The sequence below is a fragment of the Glarea lozoyensis genome (genome assembly GCF_000409485.1).
Source record: "Glarea lozoyensis ATCC 20868 chromosome Unknown GLAREA16, whole genome shotgun sequence".
Lineage (NCBI taxonomy): Eukaryota > Fungi > Ascomycota > Leotiomycetes > Helotiales > Helotiaceae > Glarea > Glarea lozoyensis.
This window is the reverse complement of record NW_007360990.1, coordinates 1,601,074-1,624,196: the sequence shown is the minus strand read 5'-3', so window position 1 is coordinate 1,624,196 and position 23,123 is coordinate 1,601,074. Positions and strand designations below refer to the sequence as shown.

The following is a 23,123-nucleotide window of genomic DNA, read 5'->3' as shown; positions in this document are numbered from 1 at the left end:
ATAATAGCAACTAAATCAAACCGGGCTCATTGAATGATTAAATTTTTCCATTTAATGTTACAGGTGTAGTGCTGGATTTCGGAGTTGTTACACATTGTGACGTCTGAGCGGAAGCACAATTTTGGGCCAAGGCCCACCCACGATAATTAGTTAATCCAAAGGAGCTAGCCAACGACTAGTAGTCCTCACTAATTATTAATATTTGACCGATGGAATAGGTAGATTGGTCAAAATCATAATTGGTGCGTAAAATCTTGCAGAGGTCAATTTAATAGCATCATAACATCAATAACGACAAATCACTAGAAATTAATTTGTAATTAAAACATCGCGCCCATTATATTCAGAACACAGGGAACTCTCATCGATAACTCTCATCGATAACGCTCAACCTTCGTCGAAGTACATTTATGATGTTTAACAGCTACCAGCAAATTTTGCTAAACCGCGTACTTCTGCATATGCCCCCTGAAATAAGCAACCAAATAACAGGAGATGCGTTCGAACCTCTGGGAATTCATGATGGCAACCACTTTTTAAACGCCCCAAGATCATGCAGCTCATCATCACTAGTAGAAGCGGCAAGTGAAGCCCTCAGATGCCCCTCCAGTTATATAAAAGACATGCAAGCTCATTTGTTCTCTAGGCTCTAACAAAATGGGAGAAGGAAAACAAAACGTTTATCGTGGACTCTGATAATTTTGAGCAAGAGATTCGGAAACTATCGCTTGATGAAATCAATAAAATTCGCTGCATTCGCTTCATCCGGAAGTCACCACCTGGCGACTATGAAAAGTCATGTATTCAAGCCAACAAGATCATTTTATCAAACAATTTGGCCAAGGTTGTTTTCATCTTTGAAGCTATGGATTCGCTCTCGTGGGAAAAGTGGGATTTACATTGGAGAAGTGTTTATCCATTCTTATGGATGGGAAGAGATATCAGAAGTGGAAAGACGACTGGAAAGGGAATCGCCAAGGTGGAAGTAGGTATTCAAGACGCCGTTAGCGAGCAAGAACGAACACACGATCTATACTCTCCAATGTCGCTGTCGCTGTTTGGAATCAAATGCATGGAGAGGACTGGAATAGTGGGTGGGAAAACAGGATCGATCTGGAGTTGGGAGATACCCGAGGAAAGGAGATGGCTTTCAGATGAAAACGCGAAGCTGTTCTATTAGCAGCACGTTCTGGCATAACCGCTTGAGGTGGACTGTCTCCTATATCTGCTATTCGCTACGTAGGACGATAGCATAGGAGGTCATAAGCACCAGTTATTGGCAAACCCACGAAGGAATTTGACATTTGGGAGAGGATTTGTTCGGAACTCGATGGATCAGAGCTATTGCACCCGGATACACCCTATTAAAGTTCTGGATTTAGGTTGATTTAGTAATTTCAGTTCAAAGTTGGTGTTACGAGGCCTCTTTGCGCAAGCTTCCAAAGCTGAGGGAAGCGGCGTGTTTTGTATTTGAGAAAGCCAAAACGTGCTTGACATGTCTGCCAACTGTTCGACGCGTTAGGTCAGTTGTCTTAATTGAAATAGCAATTGATGTATTCCGCCCTATCTCAAATTCATGAAGGCAAGTTATGAGGATAACGTACAGTGATCAGACATGCATGACTTTGTAGACAAAATAAGTGGCAGAACCCCTGACTCTTCTGTCAAATTAAGGGTCATTAACGGTCGATTAGTTTTATCATTTCATTGATAATTAGAAATAATTACCAATATTTATTTACCAATAAAATTACGCAGAATACACAGTATGTGGTCAACTCATTCGAAGAAGTGTTTGTTGATTTTGCCCATTTGCCAGGCAACCCACACCACAAACCTTCCCTTCATCGCTCCTTCCTTCTTTCCACAGTTCCTGCACAACAGATTACAAATCAAATCACCCAGCACAGGGCACTCCAGAAGTTTTGAGATCTTCTTACCCCTCTTTCTTTTTCTCATCTCGAGCAAAGGTGAAGTTCTTCGGTGCAAACGACCAACGACCACTCTTTTCCTCAGCAGACATGTCGTGCCCATCCGAGAACGTATTTCGACTTACTGATATGCCGAGAGAAATCTTTGTCGACATTGTCCAACGTGCTCTCCCACTTGCAGGAACCGACTTAGCTGCACCTGCACTCCTTCAGGCGCTGAAAATAAACACTGAGCTCTACGAAATAGTAAGTACTTCTGACATGATACGCTGCCGTACCAATCATGCTCACTGTATCTATAGGCCTCTGAAATTTACCACCAAGAGAATCGCACCTTTGTTGTTGGTTCTGCAACATTCGAGGATACGCGCAAGGAGCTCCGCCAGCTGTCTCTTCGCGAGCTTGACAGATTGAGATGCATTCGATTCGTGTGGACCTCATGCAGGGTGTACTCTCAACAGCTCGATCCTCTTCGAGCTAACAAGATTGTGCTGTTGAACAGTCTGACTAAAGTTGTTGTTGTGTTCCCTTTCGACGTTGTCTGCTCCGACTTCTTCCCCACCACCAGAAATGAGTTATTGTGGAATTATCAAGACCTGGAAATCCAACAATTTCATATGCGGGGCGTATGAAGGCAGAATGTACTGCACTTGGCTGGTGCAAGTCGAAAGTCCTTTCACACGGTAGAGCTGGGCCTCGAAGGATTGACAACTGATATGTTAGAAAACCGACAACTGGATCTGGGTCTTTCGAACCATCCAGCATTACGTACAAAAGAAATACAGTTCTCGGAGAAGCCGCACATCAAATACGAGATTGTCGGGGACACTTCAGGAGTCGTGGTCACTTGGGAGTTGGAAGAGACTTCAGGGAAGCTAGGACAAAGCGAATCGGAGAATACAAGTCGAAGTTATGGTCCTATTCTTGCGATCTCTGATCTGTCTCTGAACGGTTGAGTATTGAGCTTATACTATTGTTCTGGCGGTTTACGAATGGTCAAGTCATATTGTATGTGCGAGGCATTTGTACTTGGGTTGTGTGGAAATAAACGATGGAAATGTTGATGGAAATGTTGTACACTACTTGCTTGAATGATGACGAAATATGGAAAATAATGGATTGCTGTACACTACTATTCTGTGCCAAAAACATAGCATAGTAAGAAGACTAATACTTGAGGGTCACGGTCCCTGCGATACTTTATGTGCCATCATTCATCCGTAGCACTCATCAAGCACAGCATTTATTGGATTAGATTGACGAAATATAGTAACTTCGTCTACAACTTTCAGTAAATGTAAAGTTCATGGACTCTGAGCTCATTGAAGTAGTAAAAGACCTGATTTATGCTGCAGTGAAGAAATCGCAGTATTCTCTGTTGGTCTGCTCAATATAATGTTCTGGCGGCTGGCCACTTTCGCGGAGGACAAGATAAGTGTCAGTCACCTACTCACTAATTCTTAGACTGAATAAGTCGACTCCGAGTAGCTCAAATATTCTTTGTTTACTTGAAACAATTGACAGAATATGTGATAGTGTGCCAAATTGATCCGCTAAATATACGATATCTCGTCAGTTGGTTTGAGAAAATATCGTGTTCAACTGCCACTTTTTTTGTCCTTCGCGAGCCATTCCATGGGCTGAAACTGAGGTCAAAGGGAGGTTTTGTAATACTGTATAATAGCCTTCTCCGATCGATATCGAAAACCCTCCGCAACGACGTCCTTTTGGGTAGAAGAAAGGCCGAAATTATCAATAATACAGATAAGATCGTGGCAATTGTCATATGGCTCATCATGAAGGGCGGTCCTCACCCGGTATAAGCCGTGGTCTCAGTCCGTTCACGAATCGTTCTTTATCATGTATAGATGATTTCTTCTTGGTATACCAAGTCAATAAAAGTCCGGAATTTCGTCCCACTTCAACATTGTCTTCCATAAACGGCAGTTTGAGGAACCTCCTATCCGTTGGAGCAACTGGTGGACAAGATATCCATACCAGGATGTCTTCTCTACGCCGGTCTTCAAACAAGGTGTTTACGCCTTCGATACCTGATTCGACAGTCTTGATGCCCTCCTTGCTTGCACGACTCAAGAACTCTATGTTGGCTTGAATAATTGTAGGGTATTCAAATCTGTTCATCCCGTCGACTTGAGGTTGTGAATTATGAGTATCGATATAATATCTCGGTTCTGGATAGTTGAAGGCGAAAACGAAGACTACCTTGATAAGGTTGTTGCGCATGGTTATCTTTTTACCTCTAACAAGGTTCTGAAATGGCTTATCGGTCAAGCCGACGCTGTCAAAGTATGTCCAGACGAAGCGGATACAACGAATTTTGTCGAGTTCAGGAAACGATAATTTGCGAATGTCTTGCATAGCTTGAGGGTAGACGTTGCGGTTTACGCAAAACGTTCTGTTCTCCCGTTTATACATCTTTAAAGCCTATGCAGTTATTACAATTGGGAGCCATTGAATGACTGAGCAAAGGAAGCCACATACAATGCTGTAAAGTGTTGGGTGACGTGCCACTGCAAGTAACAGAGGTGGCGCATTAAAGCTGACGCCTACTAGTAGAGGCCCATTTTCGAAGATTTGAAATATGATTTCTTTCGGTAAATCGGCGAGCCGAAAAGAGTCGTAAGTTGATATGGTTGCTGTGGTTGGGAAAAAGAGGTTTCGAAGTAGCCGAAATGATTCGAGGAGATAACTAATAAGGAACCAGATCATGGCTTCGTATGTGGTTCGGTGCGTTGTAACGGATAAGCTCAATTCGCGTTTGAAACGTAGTTGTGGTCGAGAGTGTATTCTCAGCTTTTCATCGATTTTTTTCCGGGTAGCGCCGGACTCTGTTAAACATTTAATCACAGAAGAGCGGCCGATTCACTTCCAAAGAAGTGTCAGTCACCTACCCACTAATCTTGAACCAAATAATAAGGCGACTCGAGTAGAGCTTAAAAATCTTATTTACTTAAAACAATTGACGAAATAAGGATAATGTTCTAAAGTAATCCACTAAATATACGATATCTTGTCATCTTAATCGAAGAAATATTGTTTTCAACGACCACGTATTCTGTCCTCCGCGAGACAAGTCCCCCTTTCGACCTCGCTTAGAATCACGGAGTCGCAAGCTGCCAGAACATCATACTGAGCAGACCAATAACGAATAGTAATCACAGCGAACAGTACGAATGCTACAATTAAGCTGCCTTTAAATGATCATTATCGCAACTCCTGGCTTCAAGACTGTTGTGAAAGTTTAAGATTGATTGTCGACTTGATATACCGTAAGCACATGATTAGATATTTGACTTTACAGGATGGTGACCTGGTATGCTTTTCTATTCTGCTGCAACAATTAATGCTATATTGATATCTACTATTATCTAGTGAACTTTCAGAAATACATAAAATCACCTTTCAAACCTTGAATAAGCCCAAATATCCCCGCTACAGATCAATTCACTTGTCAACTGTCCTTCATCAACATTCACTTGAGGTGACAACTGCACCGGTTAAAATCCACGTCACGGTTTTACAAAATCGTATATTTTCTCTTGGAAAAAACTCTGTTCTTGAACAATCACGAAGCTGCTACTGCTGGTGCCGCAACAATGCGTTTCAGTGGCTTTTGACTAGCTTTTGACTCAGATACGAAGGGACACAATAATACCAAGAGCTGTTACGAAAACCAAAAGAGGTACTCTTTACCTGAATCCCGTCCGTTGGGCGGTCATGGCTGTCCAAGTTCAACCCCCCAAGCGGACAAGTGCGATACAAGCAGCCGTGAATATCCTCCGGCAAACAAACCCAGCCACCACAAATACAGGCCAAGATGACAGATCATTACCCAGAGAGACCTACCGCTCGACCGACGAAGTTCTTCTTAAAACCATATTCCTCACAAACAACACAGCAGAAGCACAGATGGAGGATATGAAAAAGCAGCTGGCTGTCCTGCAGATGGCAAAAAGGAAAATCGACGAACTCCTACCAACTCCGGCAGAAATCGAACTCAAAGAGCAGATGACGAAAAAGATTACTCTCTTGAGCTATCTCACGAATTTGGAGATGACTTTTATCAACAATGCGAAAGAATTTGCCATGTACCCTCCAGGCTACGCCCCACCCGATCTGTTGACGACGCGACGAACTTGGTTGATGCAACGCGCACACTACGAAAAGATATTGGAAGGACCGGGCATGTATATCGAGGATAGGAAATCAGAGATCTGTGGATCTGAAACATTTGCGACGTTCGTGGAAGAATATGAAGAAATTGTGTTTGGCGAGTGGCCGCTTTCTCTGCCTGAAGTCGAGTGGAGCTTCGTCGAACATCCTTGAGAATCTTATACTTTTCTGCTTGGATAAAATACAATACTTATGGCACAGAATCTTGGAGGTTTCTTCGGGGGGAGAGGAAAACAAAATTTGGAGGATCGGGTTGAATTGAGTTCGAATAAGACTGTGGCATGTTGCGATATGTGTGTCGGGCTGCTGCTAATCAGGTCGAAATAAAGTCAAAACTCCACCTCTGTGCTATCAAGAATATTGGAAATATGATTTTAATAAATGTTCTTTTCTTTTGTTTGAAGCTCTTGATTTGTACTGGAAACAATGATGAGATTGTAAGCATTGTGAAACTCATTTTAGGCAACCCCTCGATGAGAATAGAACTTAACTATTCCACTAGATCGTCCAGCCGCTCAAGTAACCACTTCATTATCAATGTATCGTGAGATATGACACTCGAGTGAAAGAGTTCGATCCAACAAAAGAGTTGCACTTGAAGCCCCAGCCCAGTCGTATCACTACGGCGACAGACTTTCTCTTGTGAGCAGAGTCGCCCTGTTGTCTTGAAGCAGCTTGAAACAGCGGCTTAATATAGTCGTTATTCCACCCCCAACACCCGTTGTTGTCTGAGACCGACGTTACTCACGCAAAGGTTCAAGTGTAGACCACATAGCTCTCCTCACGACTCTGCATGGCGTTGTAGTCAAGTCTTGCCAGTGTTCCCTTGCCAGCCCTTGACTCATTTCCATCTGCTCTGCAACGTTTCTTTCCAAATCCATGATAAGTTCGTTATTCAAATCTTGCCAGATGTCGCCGATTACATACTGTTCCTTCTTTGAGAGCATTGCGACCCAGTATGTCTGTCCAATGAAGTGGGGGTATCCATTAATCTGGGTCATCGGACCATGTCTCTGCAGAAGTGCATTAGGTGTGTACATAGTTGGATTCTGTTGTCGATGGGTCGGGAAATCGGGGATCTGAATTTGCTCAATCGCAAATGCCTCTTGGTGTATTCGATATCCTGAAATACCAGCTCCTTCCAAACAGCAGTGATCGCCAAAAATAAAGTGAACATACTCAAGATCGACCATGTTGAACATGTGTTGTGCAAAGAAACTAGAGTAAAACATTTTTGCATCCACGGCCAAAGCTCGAAGTCTCTCTGCAATGTGTCTCTGACCATTCAGAGCTACCAGAAACTCCTTCAATTTGGAAGGCAGACGATTAAGATTTTCCCTGTGATGATTTGTTTTTGGTCTGAAATGCTCAGAGTTTAGATATAGGGTATCGTGGTTGAAGTTAAAGTGGGTTTGGAAGAGGCAGACTGTAAGCGGAACAGTTTTCGTATCATTGTAAACCACTGGGTCGTATAGGGTTATAGTCGATACCTTTTTCGTGACATTGACAGGAACAGTAATCAGCTCAAAATATTTTTTGGCCATCGCACGAGATCCGCGATCCACGTGTAGGAGTGGTGGTACTGCTGCGTCGATAAAATACCGTTGTTTTGCCTTGCTCCATCGGACTTCAATGAGACGTCCTGGCTCATCTTCCAGGTAAGTCTTTAGTATCTTGTTTTGCAACTCCGCTGGAAGTTTCGGGAAATGGATGAAGGCTCCTTGTGCTGGTAGTGCTAGTGCAGAGGCCATTGTAATCGAACCTCTGCACAGCGAGAAAGATGTGGACCTGGTTGTTCTAGCTTATGTTAAAATTTAAATTCAGTCTGGACTCGAAGAATGGTAGGCTGAGCTTACTGTGTTTTGAAGATTTCCGATGTTGAGGCTGCTGTGATTTTGATGTAAACAGAACGGTAGGAAGAAGACCCATAAATAAGGGTAGGAAAACAGCAGCCGAGAAGTGAATAATAATAACACTCTAGTCTTCCAGGGTTACACTTTCTATCAATTACCTTTTGCGCCTATTATTTGGCATGTAAATGCATCCAAAGCAGATGTGTAGCAGTGGCATGAAATAGAACAGAGAGCTTATTCGAACCTGAATCCAGCACAAGTTATGTGAGGGAGAGAATCAGGAACCATGTTTCGATAGCCAACATTTATATGATGGCAATCGTTTTCATGGCATCTCTACAAGACAAGCATTGGCCCGGCCTTGCAAGCTTTCCGTGACATGGTGCATTCTTCAACGAGTTATTCGGGGGAATGTTTTTCTTTTTAGTTTCAATAGGGCCGTATTGCTGCAGAATACTGGAAAATCAAGTGAAGGACGAGTTCGATTGAAGGTGATGACCACTGGATGATTGGCAGCAGATTTTTAGAATGTTAATCTACTGTATGATACTGGGATTGGATAGCTCAGTGGCTTGTGATTCCCGGTAATATGAGTATAAGGCAGAAACATCGTCTAGATTGAATTACGATCTGGATAGTTCATGGCTATGTCGTCAATCCTTAAATGATACCTGTATGATGTTCAGCGGTGGGTCTCATAACTAAACGCACCCCTCCTTCTCTCACGCGAAATCCCTAATCCCTGCCAATGATTTTCAGGTACGAGAGCTCGGCCATCCCTTCTCGACCACCACACCGAATTTGTTCATGATCACATTTCTTTATGGGATCCGTACTGTTTTTTGACAAGCCTCGTTGCTTTGGAATCGATTCTAAACCCCTTCTGTGGTGTCTGATTGAGCGTATATATACGAAATGTACGTGCACAGCTTAGTTGGTAGGATAATTGCTGTTGCTACATTCTTGACTACAGCATCGGGAGGACTACTCCAACGAGAAGGTTAGTGTCCGAATGTCAAGAATTCGAATATGCCTCATGCTTTACTTTCCATACTGACATTATGTATTGGCAGATCCAAATCCTTGGGTTTCAGTTGACGCCAATGGTACCCCAGTCGCGACTATTACGCCCGTTCTCACAACCATCCATGGCGTAGCTACGACAATCAGCGCTGCTCCGGCGAGCTTGACAGCCAGTACCACAGATGAATTAGAGGATGAGGCTACGATGACCTCAGGGCCATTACCCACAGCGACTGGTGGCGGTTCATTCGAGGTGTGCTTTAACATGGACAAACAATATGCCCCGTTTTGCAAACCAGAAAATGGATCTGATGTTTACGTGGGGGAAACATATTATGGTATGCTACTACATCCAGGGACTGCGGCATGGAGCTAACTGAAAAGTTACTTGGGATACTCGTTTCTTCCCTGTCAAGAATGCAAGCGTTCTCGTCCAGGCAAACTACGTAAATACGAGTGGTGGAGTCCAAGCCTTCCAGTCCCCTCCGACAACCAATGCATATGGGTTTTATGCTTGGACAATTGATAAAGAATGGCTCAGAGGGAAAGGCTCGAATAACATCACACTATACATCGTACCGCTCAATCCTCTTGCCAACGAGCCAATGAGTTATTCAGGGCCAATCCTTCGAGTTACAAATCGCCCTCCAAATTACTACCGTCAGCCGTTGGCCAAGGCACCAAAGGGGCAGGATCTATATATTGCCCTTCCAGTTGTCTTTGGGTTCATTATACTCTGCCTTATTGGGGGGTTCTTCTGGAATAGGCATGCAAGAAGGATTGGCCTTGGCAATGTCATGGGCCGTCGTGGAGGTTATGGAGTCGGTAAGTCACGTAGGCAAAGACTTGGCTTGGGTAAGAAGAGATCAGAAGGAATACAGTTACGCGAGCAAGAGTTGAAGACCGGACCTCAATATACAGATAATCCGGATCGAAGAGGTCCACAGCATGCCAGGGCCGACTCAGATGCGCTAGGTAGTCTTGCTGGTACACCAACAGAAGAGAGAACAAACTATTTCGGCGACGAAATGGATCGCCAGCAGAATCATAGGCGTTGACGGGATACAGAGTAGGTCATTTGCATTCATTGGCGCTCGGCGTGTCTATACCCATTGCTTTCGTTGCTATATTTCGTGGTGATACCACCAACCAGGATTGCTACTCTTTTGTGGCACAATAGAATAGAGACTAGATAGCATGCTTAACATGAAATATATTTTACTACAAACTTGCATATATCGCGCTGAGTCTTCAATTCGGTTTCCGAAACTTCGTCCACTTATGCGTCTTCTCTTCGTACCCAACATCAGGACCCATATGACCTTCCTTCCAGCATCTAGCACAGTACAAATCCCCTTCACAGCCCAGACATTTCACCGTCGCATCATCCTGACAAATACTACACCAACTATCTATCTCCTGATCGCTGTACGTCTTCTTTTTCAACTCCACAGTCGGCTTAGTTGATGGTTTGAAAGTTGGAGCGGAAGGAAGACCCATCGAATCTGTGATTGTCGTTGGCGCCGAAGGAAGATTGAGTGGTGAGTTTGAGGTGGAGAGGGCTGCGAGACGTGAGGTGATGTCGTTGGTGAAGTCCGTGTCTTCTTTAGTTGGAGGCGTGGGGTGTGTGGAGGGTGCTGATGGTAAGGAGAAGCCGGTGTTCGTGTCATTATTAGCGGTAGCCGTCCCCTTAGACTTCTCTCCGGAGGTTTCGTCCTCTTCAACATCTCCCTCAACAGCTACTTCATCCATCAACTTCCTCACAATATCCTGAATCTCACGTGATTCGCCTTCTAAATTCTCTCCTCCACCTTGCTCTCCGTCCTGCTCCGGCTCTTCGACTTCACTGGTGAAAACACTCATATCCAGATCTCTAGTCAAATAGCCCTCCCCCATCCCGGTATCACCTCCACGAGGTCTTTCCTTCCCAGTCCCCTCAGCACGCTCAGAAGCAATGACTTCATCACGAGGTAAAGCAGCCCTAGCCTCATCAAGTAATTTCCTCACATCCGCCGGATCATCAGGATCAAGTTTCCACTGATCTTCTGGCCCTAAATCAGCAAGTAATTCTTCCAGAGTTTGATCATCGGTCATCAAAATCGGATCTTGCTCTTCTTCCTCGACCACCAGTTGAGGTTGCGGGGTTGGAGCTGGCGAACTACGTTTGGGAGCTGGTGACGACGAGGGTGATAAAGATCCATTTCTGAGACTTCGAAGACGGGAGGAGAGGTCTGTTTCTGGAGTTGATTCACGAGGCGTGATGGTTTGGCTGGATTTGTGTTAGTGGATCGTAGGATGAAGATGGTAGGGCTTTACGTTGGTGGATCTATTTGCACTTGGGATTTCTTGAGCGCATTTAGACGATCTAGGAGGTGTTGATCGTAGCTTGGCAGTCCAGACATTTTGGGGTTGTAAAATTGGTTTATAGTGATGAGTTGTGAAATATCACAAGGATAGTTATTCAGATAGCGGCATGCCAGCCAAGGCTGACCACAGCCTCGTAACAAAATTTGGCATTCGTAATTCTATCTATTCTCAACGCCACCTCAACAGCAAATGCCTTAAAATAGTGTTACTATGAATTCTTGATAGAGAATGAATTCCCAATAGCTTTCCGCAGACCTTGTAAGTTGTGCAAACCGTCCACCATTGGCTTGTGCAGGTGAACATAATTTTCTGAAGGAACCTGTTCTGCTATTCGTCAGCTTGTTCAACGAAGTAGAGGGTGATGGCAAAGAATAACAGAGGTATGATTCAGAGAGAAGATTATGCTGTTTCATCAAGACTGCAAGGTAACTCGAGACGTCCTTCCAGAGCGTTGCCGCTGAGGTAGTCATAGAGTTCCGCAGGTAAGACTAAGGATGACGATACGATGGTTCTCATCATTTGACCACAACGATATGATTTCCGAGAGATTTTACGTACCTGTCATTTCATTCTTCGTGAAGCGCTAGAAGCCTCCTAGCTTGGTGCTAGTTGTCGTATCGTTGAGTGTCTTTCATAAACAGCCCTTCGCGTGTATCTCTACCAGTTCTTTGTGGATCAATCGTCGTCGTAGGATATCTTTCTTCGTTGTGCAGCATGACTGGGAGCAGCCGTAGAATCGCCCTCCATATCGTCATACTGTAGGTCCTCAAGACCCGTTTCGACTTTATCCCATGTTCGTTTGCGCAGATCCGGCTTCACGTTGGCTTTAAAGAATCCCTTCTCGACCGGATTTTGCCTCTGCCTCTGACCTTTGTTCTTGTTCTTGTTCTTTTTCTTCTTCTTACTGGGCGGGGCCTGCGAAACTGTAGGCGATGGAGCAATTGGGCCTATGATAGGTCTATTTGTGTCCTCCATCTCCCCATCCTCTAATGCCTCATCCTCTAATACTTTATCATCTACACGATTTGAAGTTGTGTCATGATCCCCGAACTCCGTTGCTTCAACTGCATGTCGTCGTTCACGTAGCAGTGTTTCTATCTCAGAGTGTCGGAATATTTGTATCTGGAAAACGATTAGCGTTGTCGGAGCCGGGGCAAGATAAAGTACCAACCTGCTCATCAGTCAAGGTTCGCTTCACTCCATCAGCATAGTAGCCTAATCCGTCATCTTCCTCGTATATCTCCTCCTCAACAGGCCCTAGGAAATCATGCCCGAAATTTGTGACAGCTTCGGAGGAAAAGTGCAACGAGTGGAACGAGGATATTTCTTCCTGCCCAAGTTAGCATTGAACCTCACCAAAAGCAACACATATAAGCCAACCGGGGATATGTCAATAGATGCCATGTTGTGCGGTTGGAATCAGACTGAAGCTCTTCAACATCCGAAGGGTCAACAATAAAGCTGGTACGGTGACCCCACGACAGACCAGACCCGCAAACGCGTGATCACGTTTCTGAGTTGGAGATCTTTACCAGGCAGAGCACAATCATTAATTTGGTATTTTCTCATTCCCAAACCTCGATATCGATTGAAAAACAGTGGCTCTATACTCACAGGATTCCATGAGTATATTGTTGAAGATCAAATGAAGCAGTCGTCGGGCAATAGTATTAGTTAAATCTTTCGCTGGAGAAGCGCTATCTAGATGGGCAAAAGCAAATGGGTATAGCTAACTCCGTCCATCTTTAACTCGAAGGGATATGCTTCCTCCAGGTATTTAACCTCATTTTCCTAGTGATCCTCCATCTTTTCAGTGACCCGTCACATTCTCAGGGACGATCGTTCTAAGTAGCAAAGTGCGTGGATGTGATGAACATCATACTACAAAGCATCACAGCTAAGTGCAAGTAGAAAGGTATAATCATTTTGGAGCTCCGCTGCTTATGAGATCAATGGCGGATTGCAACACCGTATACACATGGGAATCTAAACTTCGGTAAGCAGACTATCAAACCACTTTCATTTTGAGGCAAACTTACAATGCTCATGCTTGGCCTGCAGAGTATCTTCTGACAACTGAACAAATCTTTCGCGAGTTTTCAGACTTGAACTTGTTAGAAATGGTAACAAAATAAAGCTGTAAAAAACATACCGTTTGAATGCCCTCTCGTTATCACGAGCACTGGCTCCAGCAGCCCAATTACCTGCTAGCTAAACACGAATACGTGAGTATTTTCAACCCATATGGTGTCATCAACTCACTCGACCATATGACTCCAAGTCGTTGAAATACTGTTTCTCCTCTTTATGGACTGCTTTCAATTCTTCCCGATACTTTCTTTCGATTTCCGCATAATCGAAATCTTCAAGTTCGACGCTGGTATCCTGAGGGACATTCCCATTTTTCTCATGGCCAGAAGTGGCTTGCTGTTCTTCAACCTCATAGGCTTCACTCGGCTCATCACGCTGCGCTGATTCCGGCTCTTGTTGAGTCAATTGCTCCACCTTTGCTGCTTTATGAGCTTGAGATGGTGGCCGCGAAACGGCGTTTTGCCGTAGCTGACTGGACTCAAGTTTGGTAACATGCTTGATAACATGATTCGGTTGCGTTCGAGGAAAGGCTAGCTTTCGTTGAGTTTGACTCGGAGATCTCTCGAGTTTTGGAATTTGGTTAGGCCGAGGTGTTGATGGCACTTGAACTTGGGCTTTGCCCAATCCGTTGCTTGAATCTTGGCTGGGTTCCATACCACCATCAACAGTTTTTGGAGACGATGTTAACTCCTGTTCTATATCAGAGCTTCCATCTTCGACATCTTCAGACAACTGCGAGGAGTCCTGTTGTGTTCCTGGTAGCGAACTGTCGTAATTCTGAGTCTGCTCAGGGGTCTCAGGCGGTGAGTCCATTTTAGCTCTTGGTTGGACAATACAGGGATGATAGTTGTGAGTTTGCAGGAAGAAAGTTGTTGTTGTTTGTTTGTTTTACTTCATCGTCAAGAGCTGTTTTGCCGCAACCTGATGTCCAAGTTGTTATCAATTAATGAATCATGAGTAGTCAAATCTTGGTGAAGTGTGATTGACTATTAACAGTATGGAGTTTCTCGTTGGAAAGAGTGAAGGAGAACAGACGCGACCACATCGCGTAAAAGTTTACCCGAATACATCCCGGGCACGTGGTGATTGCGGATGACTGCGACGCCAATGTATTGATAAGGATTGTCTCGAATTCGGCAGCCTTGTCAAAGACTCCCAAACAGTCTGATTCTCTCACCATGAGGTGACCCTGAATCACAAGCATCATTCCCCTAAATATAATATCCGCGACTCAGTATGCGCCTACCTACGAAGCCGATCTATTTTCCATTTAGCGATAACTTCGAGCCTCACCTCCTCCTTCACTGCAGCCCTAGAACCTCTACTAAGCAGCGACATGCAGTGTGATATTTGTTATCGAACCGGCGGATACAAGCTACCATTCCTATGTCCCGTCGATGCCCGAAATGAACTTTACCCGGCCCGTATTCGAAATGCTCAAATTCTACTTGAGAACGATTCACTCCAACAAGAGATCAACGATCTTGTTTCAAAGCCGCAGGGAGATGGATCTAAGACTACACCACATAAACCTGTATCTCGTTACGACATAGATTCGGCATCTAGTGATAGACTTATAGCTGTGGACCGGACGGAGCAGATCATCATAAAGGCGGACGAACTCAGAGCCAAGATTGAGAAAGCAAGAGAGGAGGTGGCTAAGAAGAAGGCCAGCATTGCTCGAAGGAAGTCCGAGTTGGCTTCGGCGACAAATGGTATTGAAGCGCGGAGAAGCAGGCAAATAGAGGAGGTTGAAAAGTCCATTCGAATGACCAAGTACAAATGGAACAAATTGCAAGGCACATTCGCCTCTTCAAGAACCTATCTTTGCGGGGAGGCTGCGAAGTTATACGGATTAAGGCGAAGAAGAAGTGCTGGTCAAGAAGAGTACCAGATAGGAAGAGTTGGAATCGTAGATTTGAGAGCATTGAATAGCAAGTTCATCCTACCAAGTAGATTTATCCAAGCTAACTTATGGCTCAAGCTGCGAGTCCTGCCCAGATATCAACTGCGCTGTCTCATGTTGTACACTTGCTGATGCTATGTATGCATTATCTCGCCATCCGGTTACCTGCTGAAATCATACTTCCACAGCCAGAACAGCCTTTGCCGACTATTTACCCATTACTCGCTTCCTACGTCCATAGACCTCAGACTTCTAGTAATACAAGCGGGCAAAATTCTAGTAGTTTAACGGGTTCTCGACATGAGCAGCCCACGCAGCCTCGCGCAAGACCTCTTCACATAACCAAGCCTCTCCCAATCCTTTACAATGAGGACCCAGTCGCTTATTCCCTCTTCATTGAAGGGGTTGTACTTCTTGCCTATAATATAGCGTGGGTGTGCAGAAGTCAAGGGGCTGACATTGGTGAAGAGGGGAATCTCGACGACGTTTGCGATATTGGGAAAAACCTCTACGCTCTTTTGTTGGCCCCAAAACCACGTTCTCAACCAAGCAGTCGTGTCTCTTCCAACAATTCCACACCCTCCAAGACCTCGAATAGAACAACCGACAATGAAGAAAAGAAATTTGCAACAGAACCTCTCATGGGGCGTTACTCTCACGGAACGACAACGAACTCTCTCAATAGTGCTGAAGGGACCGAATTCATCAAGAGCTGGAAACTCACTTCACCCCGCCACTTGACGGACACGTTGAAAGCGTTGCTAACAAACGAAGTTGCCAATAAGGAATGGGAAATCGTAGACGAGAACGCTTGGCGAGTTAATGATGAGCTGGGCGTTGATGGGGTGGTCATTGGGGCTACGAAGGAGGGGAGTAATATGCCAGCACACTTGGCAATGCAGCAAAGTTTCATGAGTTGTAGGACTGTGGTTGATGCTGTTGAAGTGGGTGGCCGTGTAGATGAACCTAAGATTCCTGGGACAAGTGGGTGGACGAAGTTGAAACCGAGATGATGTTTTGGATGAGGGATAGCACGACTGGATAAGTTGGACTTGGATGTGTTTTAGACGGTAGATTAGATTGGAGAAATTGAGTGTATCTGGATATCTAGCCTATGTAAGGTTCACACGTAGTACATTCACTAGATGTGGCTGTTCTCATTGGCATACAGAAGAAGAAGCTGGATGCCATCTAAGTATTTGAATTACATGCCAAACCCTTCCAGTGATTCTGCGACCGGCATAATAAGTCAATGAGAAACTGCTAATTACTCTTTTACTGATCAAATACCCACCATCTCCCAAAGATCAAGGTAGACTGAAGGAAATTTAGTGTGTACAAAAGAAGCACGCTCGCTAAGAAACTCGTACGGAGGTAGTAGGCATGATATGATCACAATCATTGATACAACCAACGCCCTGATAAGAGTCACCATGTGGCCAATTCAAAAATGCACATTCAACTGAAGTGATTGTATAGACCACTCACACACCCCTTCTTGCTCTACAACTCACAATTGAAGTGATTGATTGACGTCTTTTTGTTCGTACAACAACGACGTGACCGTAAGATATTCTCCGACCTTTTAACAAACTCCATCAAAGTAAAACACATGTAATTCTTTACGTAGACAAGGTCGCCTCGTCGCTAAGGATGATTACTTTGAAACGTTGCTAATCACAAAAGCAACCAACATTTACGTTAGAGAGGCCGCAAATTTGCTCGTGAATTCTCAACTCCTACTTGCCTACAGCAGGAGATGCATAAAGCTCCACGTATCTAAAGAGGCCTCACTCCCAAGGGCCGTCTCGGGCGAGAGGATGTAAAACGGCCACGAATTAATCCCGCTGGTCTTGCTGTAACACGCATCTCGACTGACATCAACGATACACCAAACACCTTCCAGATCACTTGATCGTCACACCACCAACAAAGTGCCAACACCGGCAGTAACTCGCGAGGTCCAGTAACACAGCTAAAATCCCGAATGACGACTTCCGCGCGTTCAAAAAGTAAAAAGAGGTGATCAACACAACCGCACAACGTGGACGAGTAACAACCGACGAAGCATGTAAGCGCTTCTGTCCAACCAGCACTCGACACGACCTGCCTCGAGCAACGAGCCGTCTGACCGTTGATGGAGCGGTCTTTTTCTGGAAACCGCCAACTTGGCAACGGCGCGTATCAGAAACGCAGGACAAATGCTATTCACGACTCGATTTGAGGTCAAGTCATGGTCGCTGATCAACGGCCACCGAACAAAAGGATGTCGTGAGATGACTCGCAATACAAAAGCGGATGAAACAAAAACAAAGAGCGCTTGTTGCTGGCAAGGAAGAGATTGTTGCGGTAAGCAGGAGGATTCACAACCAACAGATGACAGATGCAGGGCAGACTTGCCCTGTGCCGAACGGTACCTGCCTTTTGGCTGCAGGAACCGCCTTTTGAAAAACAATCATCGCGATCATGGGAATTATGCAGCTGGACACTCACCGATTGGTACAGCATGCGGTATGAAGAGTCATGATCTCACTTATCTTTGCTCCAATTGGCCAACATCCTCTTTTAAATTGCACGGCAGAGAAGAAATATCGCAAAAACTTGGTGTTGTGACATAAATGTTGCTGCAGCATAAAATCTCTTTCTGCACAACTTGAGAAATTATCCCAGCAAAAGTCTAGAATCTTGCACATCACCATCGCCCCAGATTATCTCCTCCCTTGGATTGGAGAGCGAAGTACCGAGTCCCCACGAAGTTCTTTTGAACGGCCTAACGCCTGTGAATCTTACGCGTCTCCGAAAACTGGTGGGAATTTCCCACAATTATGTTTCTTGATGACTCGGACTTGTTTCTCGGGATCTGATAGTGGCCAGCACGTGCTTCTTGAGGGTGCGCGCAGCTTAGGTTAACGCCCTGATCTCCGATAGTTCGTGCCACTGTTTGAAGAAGTGGACAGAGTCCAGAGCCAGAGGACCAGAACGCACCAAGGCCCGTGGCCGACACTAAATAAAAAGAACCGTGGCTGTAAATTCGATAATGGAATTGACTAACGATATGATTCGCTAGAAATTCCTTTGAAACAAAAGCGACCATTTTTGGACCTGACGCCCAAGAACAGATGTTTTGAATATGCGGTTGATGGCTGCCCTCAGGCCGAAGATCTTTTGCTTCACACGACGCAGACTTCGTCCACGCCACGCTCCTTACGAGTAGAGCGATTGAAAGAGAGTCGCTTCCTGAATAACAACAGCCGAGATTCATGAAGCGAGGTCTCTGAAAGGATTCATGAGATTTGAAGCAACAAGAAGGTCTCTTTGTCGCTTCGAAATTGGACTCTGTCAAACATTGCTGCGAATCATGCTATTGGCTGGCCGTGAAAAAACATAGAATTGCCATGTTGGCTAAAAGAATCGCTCATCTTGTAAACATCGGATTGGGCTATGGCTGTGCTGTTCCCCCGTCAATTCAACCAGTTAGCTTACTTGTTTTCAGATGCCCTTGAGGAAACTGCTCAGGCACGCTTTGTGAGTGGTGGCCGGAGTCCGAGAATGAGCTGAACCATGTCGATGTTCCCCTTGGTGCCCTGGCATGAGTGTCTCCGCTGTCAACCCGATTCATCTTCCCGCAAATGAATCGACCCACACCACCATCAGTTGGGGCCACCCTTCGTTTGTTACTTGAGAGCGGCCATCCCTTCGCGCCGCCTTTCTTCCACTCCTTCTCAACTTCATCATAAGAATCTCAGATCCGGTTGGAAGTCGTTCCCTTCGAAACTCTCGTTTCTCACACTTTGAGCAATACATCGCTCCCACACTCCTTTAAACCAACGGCCTGCATTCAACGATTTCTATCCTTCAACAACAATTTTCAGCTCCCAATATACCCCGATACAACGAATTCAAAAGGAAATTACACAGTATCTTCAATATGGTTCACTTCACAGCTACTGCCCTCTTTGTGGCAGCTCTTAGCCTCAGCGAAGTCATGGCTGGCCCAACCCACCTTCATCTCCATCAGCGCGCTCACCAAAAGAAAGAGTAAGCAAAGACAGAACGCGAAAATAGGGGAAGAATGCTGACGGAATGGATAGTGTTGACTACAGCACCATCGATTACTCCAAGTTGGATGTTGACTGGGACGCTGCCTACGCTGCTGGTCAAGCATCCAAGGCAAGTGCCGCTGTAGCAGCCACACCAGCTGCTTCACCTGCTGGCGCCGTTTTCGCGGCGAAGGTAGGCACCAAGGTCAGCTCTGCTGTCGCAGCAGCGACCTCTGCTGTCAAGTCGTCCGGATCATCATCTGGTCTTCTCGGTGGTGTCGTCGGATGCTCAAACGACCGCACATCATTCGGAGGTCTTTCCACCAAAGCCTACGCTGTCGGTGACCACGCCATCAACAACGTGGGAATTCCATACGGTGCCAACATCATCAAAGTCGACTCGATCGAAGGATACGATTTCACCAACACCTTCGTCAACACCCAGCAGGTGCCAATCACCGTCAACGTATGGAACAAGGTTGGAGAGGATGGACAAGACCTCTCTGGATCCACCGATGCGCCAAAGAAGACCACCCTCACTTTCGTCTTGGCTCCAGGAGCTTCGCAAATCATTGCCGTCCAGGAGAACTCCAACATTGGTTTCGCTCAAGCAACCACCAAGCTCCGAGCCGACAGCGGTGGCTTCGATACCAGCTTCGGAGAGATCACCTTCTTGGCCAAGGGCAGCGGATATAACCTTTCTGCAATCCCAAACACCGCTGGCAACACATACAACATGTCCATCAGCAGCGTTGAAGCACCGCAATGCACCAGCGACATGAACAACAACTTCTGGTTGACTGCCACTCAGCCGATCGGAACCAGCGACGGAAGCTGCTACATTGCCCAGAGCACAGCACACTTGACCACGACTATGGGAGGAAACATATAAATCATGTTATTGCGATTTCATGTTTCGATTTGTGGATATTTAACTTCTTGGATATAGTAGTGTAATTTCAAATACTTTTACCCCATGAGTCGTCATCACTTGATTGAGAGTGCGTTGGCGTTTTGCGAATTGGATAGGTGACGCGGAGTAGAATGATAGGAATGTATATTGAATAACCATCACTGTGTTGATCGATCATCTGCATATCCACTTGGATTGTGAGTGCGTCGAAGAAGTTGTGACTCTGCTCAAGAAGTTGGTGGTCGGCTCTGTAATCAAAGATCGATCGACAACTTCTTGCGATGCAGTCATATTGAGATGTTTGATAGTCGGATCTTGTTTTATCGTTTGGTGAATCGGTTTGTGTTGAGAAGGGCCGAACTCTAAGTTGTTGCTCCTCGTTACCCCTCGCCTCTGTTTTCCATCCTGGGATGTTTGCATTCGTCTCTGACAGCGTTCCTTCCCAAAACATTCGAAGACATTTGTCTATCGCCAATTTTCTTCCTTTCTGTCCCTATCAAGAAAAGTTCAATTTGTACACAAACAAACATTCATCCACACTCGTTCTCCACGCTCTTTCGACCTCTCTCAGAAGTTTTACTGCAACTACACCATTTTCATCGCAGTATCGCTACTTGCTCCTTACCTACCTCCCGCTCGATTCAGTCTGCGCGATCGCAAACCGAGATAGAGCTTCCTACGAAAATTTCCTTCTTTTCGTTACGCTCTTTATGTTAGTTATGCATGTTAAGCGTGCCGTGGTTGGCATCGTTTTGACCTCGGTTGCTGTTGTTCAAGGCGATCTATGTGGTCAAGGTTCTACAAATGTCGGCGGAAATGTGTATTGTCAAGCCGTAAAGGCTATTCGATATGATAAAGTTGGGGCTGCCGGATCATATAAGGACATCGTCAACATGGCACCAGACGGTACTTGCACATCCCAGCCGAAGCAATTCAGTGGTGCCCTATCTCCTCTTGACGAGGAGGTAAGTCTTTCGTTCAACTTCTTGGTTAGTAGGAATGCGGTCTGACCTCTCGCAGTTATCTCTTCATTTTCGTGGACCTATTCATTTGAAGCAGATTGCCGTATATAACTTGTCGACTACTGTTCCTGGGAAACGCTCGGCATCAATCGCGCAACGACGGCATCAGCATCATCTGTTTCATAAAACTAGAGAACCGGCAGAAGTCGTAGATGGTGATAAAGAGAAGCGCCAGTATGTTACTGCTACGATTGACGGCAAGGTGGTGTCTTGGTTGAACAACTACTCGGGAACGCCTGTTGCACCCGCTGCGTCTCAGAATCCAGTAATAGTCACTGCGACTATCAACGGTCAAGTCGTTTCTTGGACGAATAACTGGTTTGGGCCATCTACGCCCCCTTCCACAACTCCCGCATCTCCTGCAGCCTTGTCGGCTACTAGACAAGCCAGCACATCAATATTATCTACGTCCAGACAAACATCCTACACCACTTTCACCCGTACGGCTACCACCACCGCTGTACCTTCGGCTCAGCCAGCAGGAGCTTGTTCGTGTGCCCACTGACCTTTCCTTCAAATCATCACTGCTAATTGCTATCAGATTCAGTTCCAGTGCCTCAAGTTGCACCACCTCCTGCTCCAATTCCTGTTGCACCTGCGTCTCTGTCTTTGGCGCCTGCTCCGGCAGAAAATGCAAAACCAGAACAACCCCACGCTACTCCTTCCTCGCAGCCAGCAGCTGGTAATTCCGGATCGGGGGTCTATCAAAGAATCGGCTACTATAACTCTGCCACACAGACACTAAAAAATTTGGTCTTTTTGGGGAATTATGGTGGTGAATCGGGTAGCTCAGGTGTTTTTGATTTGTACTCGTCCACTATGTGTGTTTGTTGATGGGAGCTAATGTTTTCTAGCCATTACGGAGCTTCTTTAGCATATACCGGTACAGACGGTTGTCATGGCGCGACTTCACCTCAAATACTCTCAGATAAGGTCATTCCTTCGGACAAAGAAATCATTGTCATGCTTGGTGAAAAATGCGCCGAGAATAGCGCTTGTGGTTATACTCGTCCGGGGACAGTTGCGCACCGTAGGTTTTGCCGCTCCCAACCGATGAGAAATGTGCGATGGATTGGACACTGATATCAAGCAGATGGCTTCGCTGGTGCCGATAAATTGTTCTTGATGGAGTTTTCCATGCCTGCTGACGGCACGTCTGGATTTAATGGTGACATGCCAGCTGTTGTAAGTACTCAATTCGTGCTAGACGGAGGCCAAAAGTTAATGAAGTTCTTAGTGGCTTCTTAATGCAAAAATCCCACGTACCCTTCAGTATGGAAACCCGGAGTGCTCATGCTGGAAGTCGGGTTGTGGAGAGTTTGACGTTGCCGAAGCTCTCCACAGTGGGTCGAAGTTTCTTAAATCTACTCTACATACCAACAAGCCTACTGGGGATTCTGACTACATTATGCGGCCGACCGATAAGCCCTTGAAGCTTGCTGTTATATTCAAATCAGCTAATGCCGGAATTCAAATTGAAGTACTACCGGATAGTACCGAATTCAAAACGCGTTTGACAACTGATGAGATTGATACACTTTGTAACTCTATTAATGAAAAGGCTGTATCTCATGTGTAAGTGTTGGCCAACTGTTGTTGAGCCGAAGCATTACTATACTGGGTTACGAAGGGGATTCGGTGGACCATGCTTGGGCTTTTCCAAGTTTTGGTGACCATGCTACACTCTAAAAAGGGCGTGGATACTGGGAGTTTTCTAGTAACGTCTGTCGCTCAATCGGAAGCAACACCGCATGATGGAGTTATCTCGAGATACCGCTTTTGA

General features: G+C 45.5%; 11 protein-coding genes across 11 annotated transcripts; 6 read left to right on the top strand and 5 right to left on the bottom strand.

Moving 5' to 3' along the window:
• Positions 1-2,021: 2,021 nt before the first annotated feature.
• Positions 2,022-2,887, top strand: GLAREA_07790 (uncharacterized protein; the record flags this gene model as incomplete). Its single annotated transcript, XM_008082477.1, has 3 exons — positions 2,022-2,177; positions 2,234-2,432; positions 2,655-2,887. The coding sequence occupies 3 exons, from the start codon at positions 2,022-2,024 to the stop codon at positions 2,885-2,887; spliced, it is 588 nt and encodes a 195-aa protein (XP_008080668.1).
• Positions 2,888-3,725: 838 nt separating this feature from the next.
• Positions 3,726-4,367, bottom strand: GLAREA_07789 (uncharacterized protein; the record flags this gene model as incomplete). The annotated part of the gene is made up of 1 exon (XM_008082476.1): positions 3,726-4,367. One exon carries the CDS (start codon positions 4,365-4,367, stop codon positions 3,726-3,728), a length of 642 nt encoding a protein of 213 aa, XP_008080667.1.
• A 1,302-nt stretch (positions 4,368-5,669) lies between these two features.
• On the top strand, positions 5,670-6,278 carry GLAREA_07788 (uncharacterized protein; the record flags this gene model as incomplete). The annotated part of the gene is made up of 1 exon (XM_008082475.1): positions 5,670-6,278. The coding sequence occupies one exon, from the start codon at positions 5,670-5,672 to the stop codon at positions 6,276-6,278; it is 609 nt and encodes a 202-aa protein (XP_008080666.1).
• Positions 6,279-6,865: 587 nt separating this feature from the next.
• GLAREA_07787 (uncharacterized protein) lies at positions 6,866-7,876 on the bottom strand (the record flags this gene model as incomplete). Its single annotated transcript, XM_008082474.1, has 1 exon — positions 6,866-7,876. The coding sequence occupies one exon, from the start codon at positions 7,874-7,876 to the stop codon at positions 6,866-6,868; it is 1,011 nt and encodes a 336-aa protein (XP_008080665.1).
• A 1,017-nt stretch (positions 7,877-8,893) lies between these two features.
• On the top strand, positions 8,894-10,059 carry GLAREA_07786 (uncharacterized protein; the record flags this gene model as incomplete). Its single annotated transcript, XM_008082473.1, has 3 exons — positions 8,894-8,978; positions 9,052-9,339; positions 9,386-10,059. The coding sequence occupies 3 exons, from the start codon at positions 8,894-8,896 to the stop codon at positions 10,057-10,059; spliced, it is 1,047 nt and encodes a 348-aa protein (XP_008080664.1).
• Positions 10,060-10,252: 193 nt separating this feature from the next.
• On the bottom strand, positions 10,253-11,403 carry GLAREA_07785 (uncharacterized protein; the record flags this gene model as incomplete). Its single annotated transcript, XM_008082472.1, has 2 exons — positions 10,253-11,270; positions 11,318-11,403. The coding sequence occupies 2 exons, from the start codon at positions 11,401-11,403 to the stop codon at positions 10,253-10,255; spliced, it is 1,104 nt and encodes a 367-aa protein (XP_008080663.1).
• A 640-nt stretch (positions 11,404-12,043) lies between these two features.
• GLAREA_07784 (uncharacterized protein) lies at positions 12,044-12,772 on the bottom strand (the record flags this gene model as incomplete). Its single annotated transcript, XM_008082471.1, has 3 exons — positions 12,044-12,490; positions 12,540-12,698; positions 12,749-12,772. 3 exons carry the CDS (start codon positions 12,770-12,772, stop codon positions 12,044-12,046), a joined length of 630 nt encoding a protein of 209 aa, XP_008080662.1.
• A 517-nt stretch (positions 12,773-13,289) lies between these two features.
• GLAREA_07783 (uncharacterized protein) lies at positions 13,290-14,272 on the bottom strand (the record flags this gene model as incomplete). The annotated part of the gene is made up of 4 exons (XM_008082470.1): positions 13,290-13,354; positions 13,408-13,472; positions 13,521-13,579; positions 13,631-14,272. 4 exons carry the CDS (start codon positions 14,270-14,272, stop codon positions 13,290-13,292), a joined length of 831 nt encoding a protein of 276 aa, XP_008080661.1.
• A 523-nt stretch (positions 14,273-14,795) lies between these two features.
• Positions 14,796-16,378, top strand: GLAREA_07782 (uncharacterized protein; the record flags this gene model as incomplete). Its single annotated transcript, XM_008082469.1, has 2 exons — positions 14,796-15,411; positions 15,444-16,378. 2 exons carry the CDS (start codon positions 14,796-14,798, stop codon positions 16,376-16,378), a joined length of 1,551 nt encoding a protein of 516 aa, XP_008080660.1.
• A 2,915-nt stretch (positions 16,379-19,293) lies between these two features.
• On the top strand, positions 19,294-20,297 carry GLAREA_07781 (uncharacterized protein; the record flags this gene model as incomplete). Its single annotated transcript, XM_008082468.1, has 2 exons — positions 19,294-19,403; positions 19,457-20,297. 2 exons carry the CDS (start codon positions 19,294-19,296, stop codon positions 20,295-20,297), a joined length of 951 nt encoding a protein of 316 aa, XP_008080659.1.
• A 740-nt stretch (positions 20,298-21,037) lies between these two features.
• Positions 21,038-22,919, top strand: GLAREA_07780 (uncharacterized protein; the record flags this gene model as incomplete). Its single annotated transcript, XM_008082467.1, has 6 exons — positions 21,038-21,283; positions 21,339-21,828; positions 21,882-22,146; positions 22,195-22,370; positions 22,434-22,525; positions 22,578-22,919. 6 exons carry the CDS (start codon positions 21,038-21,040, stop codon positions 22,917-22,919), a joined length of 1,611 nt encoding a protein of 536 aa, XP_008080658.1.
• Between the last annotated feature and the right edge of the window lie 204 nt (positions 22,920-23,123).